This window comes from Leuresthes tenuis, unplaced genomic scaffold, assembly GCF_036924035.1.
Source record: "Leuresthes tenuis unplaced genomic scaffold, fLeuTen1.0.hap1 SCAF_4, whole genome shotgun sequence".
NCBI lineage: Eukaryota > Metazoa > Chordata > Actinopteri > Atheriniformes > Atherinopsidae > Leuresthes > Leuresthes tenuis.
Window position 1 is genome coordinate 23489328 of NW_027325358.1, and position 16407 is coordinate 23505734.

At 39.6% G+C, this 16407-nt stretch overlaps 1 protein-coding gene across 1 annotated transcript; it reads right to left on the reverse strand.

The window, feature by feature from the left end:
- Positions 1 to 1957: 1957 nt before the first annotated feature.
- On the reverse strand, positions 1958 to 15869 carry wfs1a (Wolfram syndrome 1a (wolframin)). The gene is made up of 12 exons (XM_072383848.1): positions 15748 to 15869; positions 14694 to 15269; positions 10665 to 10744; positions 7149 to 7293; positions 6881 to 7054; positions 6567 to 6644; positions 6352 to 6485; positions 6086 to 6220; positions 5746 to 5991; positions 4903 to 5181; positions 3468 to 3631; positions 1958 to 3307 (listed from the first exon to the last, which is right to left on the reverse strand). The coding sequence occupies exons 2-12, from the start codon at positions 15262 to 15264 to the stop codon at positions 2128 to 2130; spliced, it is 3186 nt and encodes a 1061-aa protein (XP_072239949.1). The 5' UTR covers positions 15265 to 15269; positions 15748 to 15869; the 3' UTR covers positions 1958 to 2127.
- Between the last annotated feature and the right edge of the window lie 538 nt (positions 15870 to 16407).

Here is a 16407-nt window from a genome sequence, read left to right on the forward strand (position 1 = left end):
AAACGATGTATCTCAAAGAAAAACAGTCTGGGTTTCAGATTTCTGATTATGCTTTTATGAAATATTTAGGATGTAATAATTTATTTTTGCTCATTCGGGTGAAAAAGTATAAAATCAATTCTGATTATTGAATATTAACCTTCACCTGAAAAATTCAAAATTGCAAAATCATATATGATTGGATTACAAGCTATTTATTTAAAAAGTGGCAGCAGACAAATCTCTAAACTAGCACGACACCAATCGCATGCTATATAATGAAGAAAAACACTTTGATTTACTGTTTACTGTTTCTACTTCCGATGCTCAGTTTCTATGGAATAAACACAATATGTCTAAAAAGTTTTGGTGGCAAGAGATTATTGCTACTTGTGAAAAGAGACTTCATTCTGAAGTCAACTCGGAGTTATAATTATATAGTTATGAGTTATAATTTCATGAACATTATATTTATATATTTGGTGTCTGAGCTTGTAATAAAAACACAATTTTCAGGCTTACTGCAAACCAAAAACACTGTTTTAAAAAAAAAGTTATGTGCAATGTAGCACAAGGCACAGAAGGCATCTGGATAAAACCAAGATGTTCAAAATACAGTATCTCTGGACACTGACACAGTTGTCATCAAACTATATTTAAACTATAGCCATTTAATGAACAGGGTTTAAATGCTCTTTAACATCTAGAACCATCTTTTTGAGGGGCTCATTTGCAATTGGACAACTGACCCAAAGGCTGTGTCATGGACATGTTCAGGCTTTATTGATATTTCATCATCAATCTAAGGCAAGGCGTTAAATCCAAATCTGGCCTTGGTCAAAGCAGCTCTCAGAGTACGTTAAACAAGCCATCATTGGCTACTAAATGAAAACAAATCCATCAGAGAGCTAGCAGCAACATTAGGTGTCGCCAGACAGTTTGGTAAACTAAAAAAACAGCAACAGAAAAGAGGACAGTGGGGAGCTTAGCAATGTCAAAAAAGCACCTGGATATCTACTACAAACAGCTCCGGTGTACATGCAGGATCCTCTCAATGGCGAAGCAAAGTAATAATAAATAAAACCAATTCATGCTAAGTGAAGACCGCGCCTCAGGAGGGTGACAGTCATGAGAAAAAAAAGATACACCCTCTTTCAAATCGCAGGATCTTAAGATTAGGTAAATACAAGCTAAATGAACAGCAACACATGACATATTACACCAGACCACCATTTATTAAAGAAAAACTAGGCCAAAATCCAAAAGCAGGGTGAAAAAACTAGGTATTCTCCATAATTCAATAGCTTGTGGAACCACGTTTTAACAGCAATAACTTTAAGACATTAAATCGCCTCCACATATTTATACATATAGTCCTACAAGTAAAGAAGTATTCTGAGGGGGATGACTCAGTAAAAGACCATAACTTAACTCATTTCACTTGCTGAGAACAAAACTAAAGGCAGAAAGACCAATAAAAATGATAATAATAAAAAAAAACAAAATCAACAACTGAAAACAGCTGCAATAAAGGTCCAGCAGAACTCTTCTAAAAGGAAGCTAAAAGGAAGGCACTCATTCTATGCCTGCAAAGATTTCTTGACAAAATGTAAGAAATTGACATAAAATTCATGATGTTAATTTTCTCCAATTAAATTGGAGACTTCAATGACTGGACATTTAAAGCTCACAGTTAACGGTCACAGTCTGCACTTCAAATGCCGTACAAACAATTTCTTTTGTCAGGTTAAAGAGGCCAGAAAGACGACATCAAAAACCAAGAAAAAAGTTGAAAGCAAAATGCTGTGGTAATGGGCTTGAAACCAAAGTTGTGAACTGTGGTATCTCAGCCAAACAGAATCATTAGGTACCACCAACATAAGCATCCTTGGATATGATCGGCTGACCTTCTACTAAACTGCTGTCTATGAAAAGTAAAATCTGAGTAAAATCTTTGTAAACTTCAACATTACCAGGGTGAGACATCTCCACACAAAATCTCTTGATCTATGTTCAGTCAAAATGTAAACCATACTTTAAAACTGAATAATTTCATGATAATCACATCACAAAAAAAAGACTGACATCTTGACAAGATTCTGTCAGGTCATAATAAATTCAGCCATCTTTCCTGTCCTGTATTTCCTCTCAGGCATGGATTTTTGCAGATAAGAAAGGTGAGAAGAAAAAATCAAAGGCAAATTTCAGAGCCCTCATTGTGGTACGCCTCCAGTCTCTTTCTATCTTCACCTGCCTGCCTCCAGTCAGCCGCGAAGAAACACAATCTAGACAATGGATAGCCTTCAGCTCAAAGGCTGGCGCTCTTGATCCCAGACGGCCCTCCAGTTTAGTGCTAAATTCCACCATATTTCCAGGTTTCAGATTTAGCAGAACTTGTCTAAACTCATGGCTGGCCATCAGGATTATGTCCCTGGCTGGGTCCTCTGGACTCCAGATCATCCCCACTGTCACCTCAAATTGATAGCTGTCAAAGCGCTTAATATGGCAGGTGTGTTTGGCCAGAGCCTTGAGCTGACACAACTCCTCCTCCTCCTGCATTTGAAGCAGCATGTGCAGTGGAACAGTGGACGACGCAGAACTGGTCGGTACTTCTGAGGCTGTTGGGTTTGCAAATGTAGTATTTTTTGGCTCACATACGGGATACGTCTCACCATACAGGCAGCGCAGCCACTCTCCCATGAACACCGGCAGCATGTTGATAACAGACTGTGCCCCATTCTCTGTTTCAGAAACACGGACGCTCTTGAAACGCCCAGCCCAGGTGACTCTGTGTCCATGCAGGTGACTACAGAAGATCTGTGTGTGGGCCATGCCTTTTTTTTCCCAGGAAGGGGGCCCACAAGCCTGGCTATACTGGCTCCAGGTCATGGTAGAGTTGTACACCTTCTGTCCCTCTGCGTGGTACACATAGATCGAGAAGAACAGGATTACCATAGATATACAGAGCAATATGACCTTTACTGGGCCGCGGTGTGTCAGTGAGCGGAAGACATCCAGAATAGACGTGCTGAAGCGTGTCCAAAGCCGCAGGGTGACAGGGATCGCACATATCACCAGGGTCACAATCATCTTTGTCAGTTCCAGCCCGAGGAACCACTTGAAGAGCTGGATGAAGAGCATGATGGCGAGGCCAAATGCCAGAACAGGCAGTGCAAACAGGAAGAGAAAGTAAGCTACACAAGTGCGGATTAAGCCCACAGCAGAGGAATTCCGGAGGAGGACCACTGAGAACTCACACCACATGAAGCACACAAGGTACGGAATCAAAAAGCAGTAAGTTCCCCGGAAACCACGTGTCCTTGCCATACTGAAAGGAAGAAAAAAGAGGGACAGGGGAGGATAAAAAACACTTGAACTACTTCTGGCACAACGTATAGAACCAAGGCAGAGAGGAGTGCTAATACTGCTTAACACTGATCATTATGATAGAAATGGTCAGTGTGTCGAACAGAACATGCTCCACTCACCTGAAGAACAGGTAGAACAGGTAAACATAGAGAAGACAGGGGAGACTGAGCTTCAGCACCACAGATTCCCCAAGTGGCAAAGTGGTGAAGGTGTGTCCCAGGAAGCGAAGCATCGTCATCTTTTGAGGCAGTAACTGGGTCAGGCAACACATATTTGATGCCACCTGAATTGAAAAAAGATTATCGATTTCCTTCATATTAAATCTTGTAATAAAATAATATGTTGATAAGAAAATTACTTTGCTCCATTAGTAGTCTCAATAAAATACATAAAAAAGGCCATGTTTCTGCATGTTTTGGCCCACTGAAGAGAGAAAACTATGTAAAATGTCTTTGAAACATTATTGCATACCCTGACACAGGTTATTATATACAGGTTATTATATTACATATTTGAATTAGTCAAAACAAGTTAAAGTACAAATCAAATTGTGGTGTCTGCATGTAAGGATAAACTCTACAAGTATAAATCGTATTTTTGCCAGATATAAATGTGTTTTCACATGTATATAAATATAATATAGAAGACACAAAACATATGCACAATTTGCACCCCATCTCTTTGAGCTGCTGTAATTGTGAACTTCCCCCACTGTGGGATCAATAAAGTTTATCTTATCTCATCTTGTTTAAAAACCTATCCCAGCGCCACATCAAAGGGGAACTCCGGTATTTTGAAACCTAGACCTTATTTCTGGCATGAAATACATTTATCTACTCACCGAGAACAGTTTGGCGAAAGTCGGCGTCCTTCGGAAGCTATTTAGATAACTCGCGATCCATATAATGAAGTTAACGGGGCAAGGACAATACAGCCTCTAAATAAGGCATTATCTGTCTTTATTTCACCAATACTTTAAGACGAATGAATGAACGAACGTGTACTATAGCTCTGTTAGCTCATAGGTGCTGTTATGTGGCTACTTGTGGCTGTAGGAGAGCTAACGGAGGGATTTCTACACAGGCACTCTACTGGGACCACTTCATCCACACGCCCCCCTGGAGCACAGTTTATTTACTCCTTGCTCTGTGACAGTCAGCTAACTTCACACGGAGTTTGCTACTGCTAATTTTGTGCAACATGGCAGGATATTTATCAAATTTTGACAATGTGAATGATGACTTTGAGTAAGATGGACGTTCTTACCGGAGTGAATGAGCTGTGCTGCAGCCATAGGTGTCAATGAAGTCGTCCCAGTAGATGTGTGTGTAGAATTCTCTCCGTTAGCTCTCCTTTAGCTGCAAGTAGCCACATAACAGTAGCTATGTGCTAACAGGGCAATAGTACGCGTTCGTTCATTCATTCGTCTTAAAGTATTGGTGAAATAAAGACAGATAATGCCTTATTTGGAGGCAGATAAACGTACTTCATGCCAGAAATAAGGTCTAGGTTTAAAAATACCGGAGTTCCCCTTAAATCGATCATGTTTTATACCTCGATGAACATTGCCCGGCGTGCATATGCTGCAGCAGTTGGGCTGAGACTTCTGTAGCTGACTGCTGTGAAAAAGATGGCTATGGTGGAGAGCTCAGAACAAGGAATCCATTTCTTGTCAGCAACAGGGAAGGAAAAAATGACAAAGAATACAGAGAAGATGAAATACAGGTATGGCTCAAGGTTGTTCCAGCCAAAGTTGGTCTCTGCTTGCTCCACATCAAGGCCAGGTTCGAAACGTGTCAGCAAAGAAGTCAGAGCTCTGAAGTTCTCCCAAGTCTGGAAGAAAAACAGGAGAGATTTTCAGACATTATCTATACTTATATCATATCCTACTTATGAATATCTAATGGCCTCTTTGTTAGAATTTCATCTGATTTTATTTGTTCAAGAGGGAGCTCCGCATTATTAAGTCATCCTAAGGCCTATGCTGGCTGACTAAGCTGTGGAGTACTTGTCCAATAAAATTCATGGTCTTCTTGAAAGCCACAATCTTCTTTTTTTAGTGCCTGAGATGAAACAGGGTGCAGGTTTGAGAGCCAATTTTCAGTCCGCCTTTAAACTGAAACAAACATCAAACCAGCACTCCTCCTCAGCCCTGCTAGGGCTTGACTCTAAATGATGCCTATAGTTCATTAGCCTAAGTCCATCAATTTGCCACATCAAGAGTAATTTTCTTTTAAATTGTCAGTAAAACCTTAGAAAAATCATGTATTAAATCCGCGTTTATATGTTTTGAACTTGTGGAATATGTGTAGAAAAAAAATGGCATTTTACATTACATGCTATATAATCTCCATCACAAAATTAACCAAAGCTCTCAGAAGGGCTAATAACATTCACCTTGCTGCTTTGGAAAACTCGCAGAGTGCAGATGATCATGGAGATGAAGGAGAGGTAGAAGACAAGCAGAGGGATAACAAAAGCAAACAAGTCAACCGTCAGGTTGCTAATGATGAAGAAGAAAATGAGGGCGTTGACGTGATGGGTGGGGATGATGGTGCTCAGCCACAGGACACCAGCCCGCGATGCCCAGTCAATTAGGTGCTCCTTCATCTCAATAAGTGCATGCAGTGGATACTGCAGCATCTGAAGCGAAAAGGCACAGATACAAAGGTGGATCCACACATGAACAAGCATACAAAGTAACAAGACGATTAAAAATGACATAAGATTAGGATACCATCAACCGCGACTTCATGTCCATGGCTTTTTTAATAGCACCCGTATGCCCCGTGTCCAACATCCCACTACAGTCAAAACTCCAAGAATGCTTGTGGAGCTTCTTGTATCCTGTTTGGACCAGCTCAGTCTTGTGCTTTAAAACAGTCACAAACACATTCATGATCTCATATCTGTGCTTGATCAAATTTTTAAAATCAAGAATCCAAGTCACTGTCTTTTGATGATGACAGATTATTTCCATCCTGGCTAACAGGGTATCTTTACCTCCCAGTTACTCTCAGGCGGTGTTTCAGTTTTGCCTTTGGCCTGGCTGCCATTCTTGGGAACCGATGGGACAATACCTTGTGCATACTTTTTAGTCATCTCAACAAAGTCATCCAGGTCCACAAGCTTATTGGCTGGGAGGACACAAAGCGTGCAGTTATAGAAAAGATTTACTGTATATTGTGTCTCTTTTTCCACTCTTTTTGAATACCTACAGTCATTGCTGATCATGCTCTCCAACACTTTCTGGGTTTGGCCTGAAGTTGGAACAGGAATCCTGTTTGCAGTGCCCCCTGTTGAAGAGGAATGATCACAGCACCAGTGAGTTCCAAACAGTTCCCTGAGTGCCTGTCTGTAATGTGATACTTTTAACATCGACAGCCGCAAACACTGAAATAACAAATGGGGCTAATGTATCACAGCATGCTGCAACACTTTGAGTAGTCTGTACTGCACCACACAGTGCAAAACATACTTTATGTGGCATTGATGGCATATTTATTCACATGTCAGTGAGTGGGCCTCCTACCTGGCACACCGTTGACCTGGCTGACATTTTGCAGCATCTCAGATACAGCCACCTTCTTCTTCTTGTCTGGGTTGAGTCTCCAGTACATCATCATGGCTGCTTTGCGGACTGCCAGCTCAAACTTACTCTCGGTTGACAATGTGCGCACTTCTTCCTCATTCTCTGGGGTGATTCCTGGTCCAAGATGGTAGACAGTTATTGAACTGCTAACATAAAGACAAATAAAGACAGGTGCAAAGATGCAAGTAGTGAATTTAGTAACTTTAACCTTTTCTCTGGATCCAGCAGCGCTGCAGCATTCTCGCTGCACCCTTTCTTCCCTGTTTAGCTGCGTTAATCAGCCAATTAACAGCCAGGCGATTATTCAGTTCCGTGTCCTTCTCTTCAGCCAGAATCAAGTAGTGCTGACCGAGCTGAAATACAGTGGAGGGGTAAAAGCATTAATGACTTTTAGTGACAAAGAAGATATGATTCTATTTTCAAAAACACTAATGAAAAGAAAAATCCTCATGAGGCTGAGCAGTTCAGATGTAAATCCTCCAAACTGGTTTAAACGCTGTGGAAGGAATGAAAAACTGGGCTCAAGGAAACGTGGAAACCGTGTGTTTTCTTTTGAACAGTTTTCCAAGGATGACATAAAATGAACATAGAATAAATAAAGTCTTCAGGCTTCTAACGCTTAAAATGAGGTTACACTCGTGCACATGGCATCAGTAACTTGCACTTCGGTTAAGTCATCATTGAAGCTCAGAAATACCTTGTTTCACAAGTTTTGGAACAACATACACTGACATATTTTCCAAGGAAGGCCTGACCTATTTCAGCGATACGATTTCAAACAACTTTTTAAAACATCCTATAACATCAAGGTTCCGTTGTAAGAGTCTGATTGTCAGACTGACCTGCTTTCAGTCCTTACTTATTATCCATTAAAATATGTGGGACATCGTGGAATCAAAAATAGAACAATTAAGGCATGAACTAACAAGCAGCTGAAATCACAAATCGGAAATAATGGAAAAACATCTAGCTTTCTTCCCTTCACCCCCCTAACTTTAAACCCTAATATCCTGTCACATGACCAATCAAGTACAATCAAGCGTACACTTAAACAGAAGAAAATTCAATACACAGAAGATAAAAAGAAAATGTTAAATAAAAAGCATAAATAAAAAAACTAAAGAAAACATAGTGACAAAACAAGCAAATACATCGAGACAAATGTCTCCAAGGCCCAATGAAGTGGAAAAGGGTAGCGTAGGGATAAAAAAGCCACTTTTGTCACTTTTGTTATTGCAATGGTGCTTTGCTATTGTGACTGGGTATTTATCTTTTTAGAGGCTAAAGTGTAGCAGACAGTCAGACCATCTTTAACCAGACAGTCACAGCAACAAAGCTAAAAGTCACTGCAGCCAGTGTAATTAACCCAGAAAGATAGGACAGACAGTAAATCAGTTTGGATTTAGAAGATTTCCTCTTCTCAGCCTAGATTTGGACAATGTCCAGTAGAAGGAGAATAAAATGGATGGATGGAGATTAAGGCTGAGACAATGAAGGAATTAGGGACTGTTGTGCCCACATCTATACAGAGATCTGGCTCTATCAAAACATTTCAAGCAAAGAGCCTCAATGGGTCTAGAACACAAGACTCAGATAAGAGGAGGAGAGGAGGACTGCATGTTGACATTAATGGGGCTTGTTGCTTAGGGATAACCTAAGCAGATGGCAGATGGCAGATGTTCAGAGATGTTGACATCTGGGAAAGCCACATCAGTCTTTAGGAATCATTAGTGACATCACACTGCAGTAAATGTGTTGAAGATGTCATGTTGACAATGACAATAAACTCACTCCCCCCAAAAAAGAAAAACTGGGTGAATAGAGATGCGAGTACTTTATCAAGGGCCATAAATGGCACCTTTTGGCCAGACATCAACACAGCAAGACGGAAAGTTGTTATTGTTGGAGAGACACCTCAACAACAGCAGAAACACATGCCAAGCCATCAGGTCCACCATGGGCTACCAAAGCATGAGCACCCACAACATTTGACCTCCTCAGGACAGAGTCAGCTCTGAAGTCAACCCTGCCTCCATGTGACATCTCATTATTCGTAGCAGTGATGATAAGCTGCACAGTCTGATAATATGTATGGCGCTGTACTGAGAAACTGCTTGTCATCTTGTTGGTGTAAGTACTGACATCTTTAACATATCACTGGTACGGGTCCCACCTGCTTTCAAACAGCCATGCTGTTGAAATCTTCAGAGAGACTTGTTCTGCAGCTCACCAAAGAGACTGGGGCACTTTAGACACCTTGAGCATAACGCCCCCTACGTCGGAATGCTGTTTGTTGTTTTCAGTTTCGCATTCAATACCATCATGAAACTCGAGCACCACAGTCTACACATGTCCTCCATCCAAGTGTCCAACACTGGGGAGCTACTCGTCGATTCTGAAACAACAGCATTTTTTTCTTTTTGGAACTTTTATGTTTTGCACTTTGGACCAATATAGCTATTTCTAACTCTGGTGTGAGACTATGGTGCATGAAGACACTGCATCTGTTATTTCCTTATATAGTCTCTGGTTGCATAGCGATAAAGCAAATGCACATTCAAAAATGAATAACGTGCACAAATGAAGCATATACAATGAAAAAACAACTTAAAGAAATATCTTGTTGTCAAGATTAGTAGCTTTTAGCAATCACATTTAGAGTTGTAATGAAATCAAAGGCTTCTCTTCATATTCTCTACATCTCTTACATTTTACACTAACTCTCATTTCTTTTTGTGAAACAGGGCTGTAGAAAAATTAGTTTGCAATAAAAGCATAAAAGTTAGATAGAAAGTACAGGAAACTATTTCACTTTATGACACAAAGATTTTCATTGAGCTGAATCCATCAATTACCCAGCTTACATGTGGTACATAAGAATCTTTAATGTTATTAGATTGATCCATGTTGGTTTACGCTCACTTGCATAACATATTCCCAGTTAATGCAGTTCATTTTGATTTGCTGATATTTTGAGAACATCAAATCATTGCTCAGGTTTATGTATAATAAAATTTAGTTTGTGGTGTTCATGATATTCCAAAATGAAATGCAGCTATGACTTGTGCTTCCAGAGCCCGTTGTGATGCATCTTAACGCTCACTGGTTTTACTACAGTACTTCTGTGGTAAAAGGCATATCCAGTTTAGAAGCTCCCGTCGCATAAGGCGTCCCTATGTAGACAAATGACTACAGGATCCATCATTCTCTGTTTCTCTTGCTGTCAGTGTTCCTGTTATGGCTGACAAACAGGGGCAGCTGAAGCTCCAGTGACATATCAAGTGACTGTTTTCTAATCTTAACTGTAATTATGAAACTTCCTTCTGACACAGTTAATATCAAATGTCTGCTTTTGTGGGGGGTGAGATGTGTCTTCCTTTGAAGTGGTTCTGCAATAGTGCTATTAATACAGACCCACTACACACTAGAAATATTTTTAATTAAGTCTTGTCACAGCCTGTAGGTACTACAAAAGAGTCAGCAATGGTGCGTATCTGTTATAATGTGTAGGACACCAAATCCATCTTCCCTGTTAAAGCTGATGTGATGCATTCTTCACTAACATACACACTCTGTCTTTACTTAGGTGAGCTCTTATAGCTTGAAAATTTTGAAGCTGCCTCACTAGACATTTAAAAAAATCCCTCCCACCAACTCAGACTGAATCAGCCAGCAGGACTGGCAACAACACAAAGTCCTGGTCTGGGCATGTGCTTTTACTCACCCTGGTCTGAGCTTGGGCATCACCACCTTTTGCCTTCTCCTCCAACTGCTCCACACTCAACTCTTCCTCTGGCTCTTCATCTACCAAAACACAAGAGTATGCCTGTAAATATTAATAGGAATCAGTCTATCAAATACCCATTTTGAATAAACGGATTCATAATATCCTCTCTTCATTATGCGGACACTTAAAAAAGAAAGTATACCATCTTACAATTCAAAGGTTTTATGTGTCAGGACATCATGAAATAAAAAAAAAAACTCCTCTGGTCCTTATAAAGTCTCAAAAATAACTTCAGAAGAAGAACAACATGTCATAGTACAACATGTCGTAATTCATTTCAGAAAATCTAAGCAAAAATGCTTAACCTGTGTGATAAAAAAATGATTACATCCCTCAATATCTTATAGAATCACCTATAGAAGCAATAGCTTGAAGTAAACCTTTTCTGATTGATGCCTTCAGTTTCTCACATTGTTGTTGAGGAATTCTGGATGGCTGTTTTTACAGCCTTGCTTCTGTTCATATGATGCAAGGCTGTCTTAAGGTCCTGCCACAACATTTCAGTTGGGTTGAGTTCTTTGATTCGGGGATTTCTATCTTTGATGCTTTTCATTTTTTTGTTGTAAATTTACTGATGTGTTTGGGATAATTTATGGCATTCTGTAAAGTATCGCCGCTATAAGAGACAGAAGGAAAATATGACTCTTATGACCATTTCTACATTAGAGGAGACGTTATTCGGAACTTTCGTTTACATGGGCATTTGGGTAACATGAGATTGATACTAACATATGTTTAATCAATAACACAACAACATGTTACAAAAGCTTTTTTGTCATCTAAACAGTTTTTTTTAGGTCACTTGGTTAGGTTTAGAAAACCTAATCATAGTTAGGACTGAAATACATTATTTTTACAATGTGACAGTCACCTTTGTGGACACAATTTTGCTGGTTATATTGGTTCCAAGCGCAACATGTTTTGATGAAACTTTATTACTTCTGGTTGCCTTTATAAAATTATATTACTTGGTTAGGGTTAGAAATAAGAATGGCCTTGGTAGGATTAGAAAACAATCATAGTTGGGAGTAAAAAAGATTGTTTTTAACAATGCAGCCATCACTGTTACTAATTTTACTCTTCACATGCACTCGCTTTCATGATCAAAAGAGGTTGCATCTTCTTTAAACGTAATAATTGGCTGTGTCTGCCCACATGAAGGAATACCACAAGGACACATTTCAGGGAAGAGAACGGCTTTCACCAAACATTTCCACATTGGTCTTGTATGTCCAAAGAACATAGTTTCAGAAGTCTTCTGGCTTGTTCAGATGCAACTTTTCCAACCCAATACTGCTGCCATGTCCTTTTTTTTTTTAAGAAAGAAGAGGATTTCTACTTGCAACCTTTTTCTTGTTATACTGTCATGAACTTCAACGTTAAACATGCTAACTGAGACCTGAATAGTCTGTCCATGGGATGAACTTGCTGGGACGTTCACTGTCTTGTATGTTTTCCACTTGTGAAAAATCTTTCTCTCTGTACAATAATGGAACTGTTTGGATCATTGCTGATGTCTTTCCTCATTAGCATGTGGTTGATACACACCAGTTTTCATAGAGGTGATCACATTTGCTGGTGATCAATTAATCAGACACATTTAAATATGGATGGAAGCAATAAGGGGTTACTTAGTTTTTCCACGCACTGCTTCCGCATTTTGACGTATTTTTTGTTAAATAAATAATCACACCATGTAATATGTTGTAATATGTGTTGTTGTTCATCTGAGGTTGTGTATTCATAATTTGAAGGCCTGATAAAGACCATATGATGTTCTGCTATGTAAAATCTGCGAACTGAAAGCAACTGTACTTTGTTATTCACATGACTTGAGAAGCAATGCAACTGAGCACTGATTTTCTGATGATTGACTTATCGAATTTACAGCCCATGGTGATTAAATCCCACCTGAAACATATCTTGTAACTTGAAGAGAACTAAAAATTCATAGGAGGGGTAGATGTGAGAGCATGTGCGTTTTTAACATGTCTGCCTGTTTATACCAGCAGTCTGTGACAAGACCCCAAGAGGTCAAGCAACACCAAGATCAGGTGAAGGCAATACTTGTTGATTACATAAACCTTTGAAACGGTTTCTATCTCCAGCCTCCTTTAAGCAAAAGGGATCGACCTCTTCACTTTAAATGTCACCATCTCCCATGCACAGCAGTATCAGCAGCTGCTGTAAGTTTCCTTTCCAGTAGCTCTGAAACATAGTGTCAGTTAAAGATCACAAAGTTTAAACGAAAAATTAATCATGACAGTTACTCTGATAACTAAATAGAAAATAAAAGAGGCATCTATGGTAATACGAGGGAAAAAGAGCATGATCAGATGAATCAGTAATTGTTAATAGCAGTTAACAGCAATGTAAGATCTTTAGTAGGTTAACTGTTTGCATGCAAAGATTTGCTAGTTCATACTTCAGTCTAAAGTGAGACCTTTACTTTTTTTCATGCCTTAAATCATTCAAACTTCTGATCTATATCTCCACTCAATTTAAAGATTAAAATAATCCGCTGTACCTCGGAAGTGGGAAGTTAAAAAACTTGCTCTTGTTTTTTGCTTTTCTAATTAACAGCAAATGTGCACCCGCAGCTAAGTTTTTTAAGTTCACTAAACTTAAAAAAGAAATTAACTATCTATGCTGAGTACAGTTTAATGTTATATCCTGACCAGGTTATCTGACAAGTAATAGGCCCTCTTATTTTTTTCGCAGTCAGAAGCTGAAGGTTCTGTTTGCCAATTGTCATTTAATGCATCAGCAGCAGCTTTGCTGTAACAAAAACAATCATTGGTGAAATGCCCACAGTAGTTGGCCGACAAAGAAGTTTAAGCTCTATCGAGCCGTTATGTGAAAGTGAAATGATCAAATTATTTTTCGACTGGAGTATGAACCTGCCGCTTGGCCAGCTTTTCTATATGTGATGTGTGTTTTACCAAGCTGAGGCAGTTCAACGCATGACCCACAGCATGATTGTGTCTAAAAGAGTGATCAATGCCAACTGTGAAGAAGAGCAGGCAAGGGAAATATAAACAAACTACTACGGATAATTATTACAGCTAATAACATGCTTTGAGGGTTATTTGAGGTACTTTTTCAGCGGTAGGTCAGATCTCAATGAAGACATATTCCACAAAAGGGTTTAGTTGAGTCACTCACACCAAAACCATCTGCTATGAACAGAGCTGTAAATTCATGGTTGAAAAGGGAAGTCTTGGTCTGTATATTTTTGCTATTTTGACCAAAATATGGTGGACATTTCATTAAGTTTAACAACAATGTTTTGATTGTTTTGTGAAAAGCTTTCACAAATCTGTGAATTAAATTCACTTAATCATACCTGTAGCTGCATGATATACAAGAACCCTCCGCTGATGGTAACAGTCAAGTATTGCCAAAGTTAGTGTGACAAATCACCTGGGAATTAGATATCTCTGCCAAAATGTTCAAATCCAACAGTTGCTCTGACAATTCATTAAAAGGGAAACTGTAAATGTCGAACTGCAGCTTTGGTTAAAATTTGATGGTAGTTTGTCTCATTATTTCAGTCTGGACCAAAGTAACAGACTAGCTTGTTTCTACTCAAGTGTCTGCATGTGCTCTTCACCTGCTTGTCCTATTAAAAAAATGTGTTATATGTAAAGATTAGATCTGTGCAATCTATTTAAACACAAAGCAATCACTGATTGGCCAGATGAGCAGCACAGGGCTGCATAAACTAAGGCAAATTATTTCAAGGGGAATTTTTCCCACAAAAGTACAGCTCAAGTTGTTTTCCAATGGAACCCAAATCGCTTAAATGATTTTCTACTCTGGCCCATTGACTGATGTTTGTGCTACTCTGCCACATGTGTAAAGACACCGTAAAACAAAGCACCAGGCTTAACACCTCGACATGGCATTAACTTAAAACTCAAAATGTGTCATTTCATCTTTAACTCAAAGTGAAGGCGTTCTCACCATCCTCATCGGCATCCTCTTCCTCTGCTTTTCTAAGTCTTTCCTGTATTATCACCCGCTTGGCCACAGAAGCAAAGGTGCGTTTTTTGAAGGCAGGCGGATCAGCTGCAGAGGAAGAAGGGAGATCTGTCTCCGTGTTAAAGGCTGAGCTGGCTGACATGGAGAAAGCAGATCTGAGCTCAGAAGAAGTTTTGGACAATTTAGGGGTCGAGATATTAGAAGATGTAAGGAATGATGCCTTGTTTGGAGGAGGGGTGGGAGGTTTGGAGGAAACCACTTTAGATGTGGACTCAGAAGATTCTGCAGGGGGTATGGTCTCTGACTTATCTAAAGATGGGAGAGGGTCTACCGGTTTAGAGACGGTATGTGTGGATGGCGGAGACGAATCTTCTAAATTCCTAGGATCTAATGAAGATAGTGATTTGTCATGCTGAGATAGAGCAGCAGAGGGGTTACTGGACCCAAGTGAAGGAGGAATTTGTCTGGAGGAGGCACAAGCGGGTCCCTCCAGGGCAGAGCATGACTCCTGAGCGTTGACAGCAGTGGGTGTTGATGGGAAATTCTTCTCCATCTCTCCTGAAATAAAAAAAGGGGGTGAGCAACTTTTTATATAAGCCCATGAGAACCAAACACTGCAGAAATAATAAGATTTTAGTTTTAAAAAATTGAAGTATAGTCAAACATAGATAGCCAATCAGTCATCTAAAACATGATGCACTCTCTTTGAGAGATAAAGAGTTCTGAAAACGAAACAAATGCAGTTAGTAGTTCGCTAAGACTGTTCTTTGTGATATGATAATAATATACATATTTAAAAAATCCTATTATTGCAACAGTGTGAAATTAACAAAATTGTGGCAAACAAGAAATGCTGCAGGACCAGTTATTTAACAAATCTTGTTTCGGTATACCATAAAAAAAATCGCTTTGGGTAAACGGTTCTGCCCATGAGGACACAGAAATAGCGCCAGTGCAAGAGGATCTGTGAACTGAAAGATAGTTAAACTGCCACAACGACAGCGCTAAATGAAAAAAAATAATCTTACAATCTTACTTGAAATCTAACTGGGCAGATTTCTCCTGGACGGTCCCACAATAATCCTGTTGAATTTATAAATTGTATTCCATGCCAGGGTTCAGTCCGTACCAGGCGACTCCACGAAACCAGAGACTCACACTTGTTGCCGTCAAACTCTGGTCTATAAACGACGCCACAATTTTGTGACCTGCCTTCTTAAAATAGGCTCCCCGTTTCGGGCAATAATGACCGCCCATCAAAACAGTAACTTATCTGATAGGTGCTCCTGTTTGCTTCCTAAAACTGTGTGGCCAACTTTGTATCGAAAGAAGATACAATTTTTAATTGACCAAGTTATGTCACGCTGGGCTGACATACATGAGAATATCTTCTTTCAGTACTGAGGTTTAACGTCTCAGGACATCTTCTCCTTACCAGACTTAAAAATGTGGTTCTTACACCCTGAGATTAACAGTGTCAGGGTTCGTGGTGCGGAGGGAGGACCCAGATGCAGAACTTCAAGAAACAAGGTTTATTCCAAACAAAAAGCAAGGCAAGAGCAAAGGACGCGGCTGAGCCGGATATAAAAAAATACTAAACTGTGGAAAAAACAAACAAGACTATGCTATGGATAAATAAACAAGACTATGATTAAACAACATGAGTCAGTAACCTGACCTGACGAGCCGTGAATAA

What these genes read in the sequence shown, in the direction of transcription:
- wfs1a (XM_072383848.1), bottom strand. Translation starts at nt 15,264, where the DNA reads ATGGAGAAGAATTTCCCATCAACACCCACTGCTGTCAACGCTCAGGAG. An exon ending in AGAGGATGCCGATGAGGATG is followed by an intron (nt 10,745 to 14,693) that starts GTGAGAACGCCT and finishes GTGTTTTGGTAG; the next exon opens with ATGAAGAGCCAGAGGAAGAG. An exon ending in GAGTTTTCCAAAGCAGCAAG is followed by an intron (nt 5,182 to 5,745) that starts GTGAATGTTATT and finishes TTTTTCTTCCAG; the next exon opens with ACTTGGGAGAACTTCAGAGC.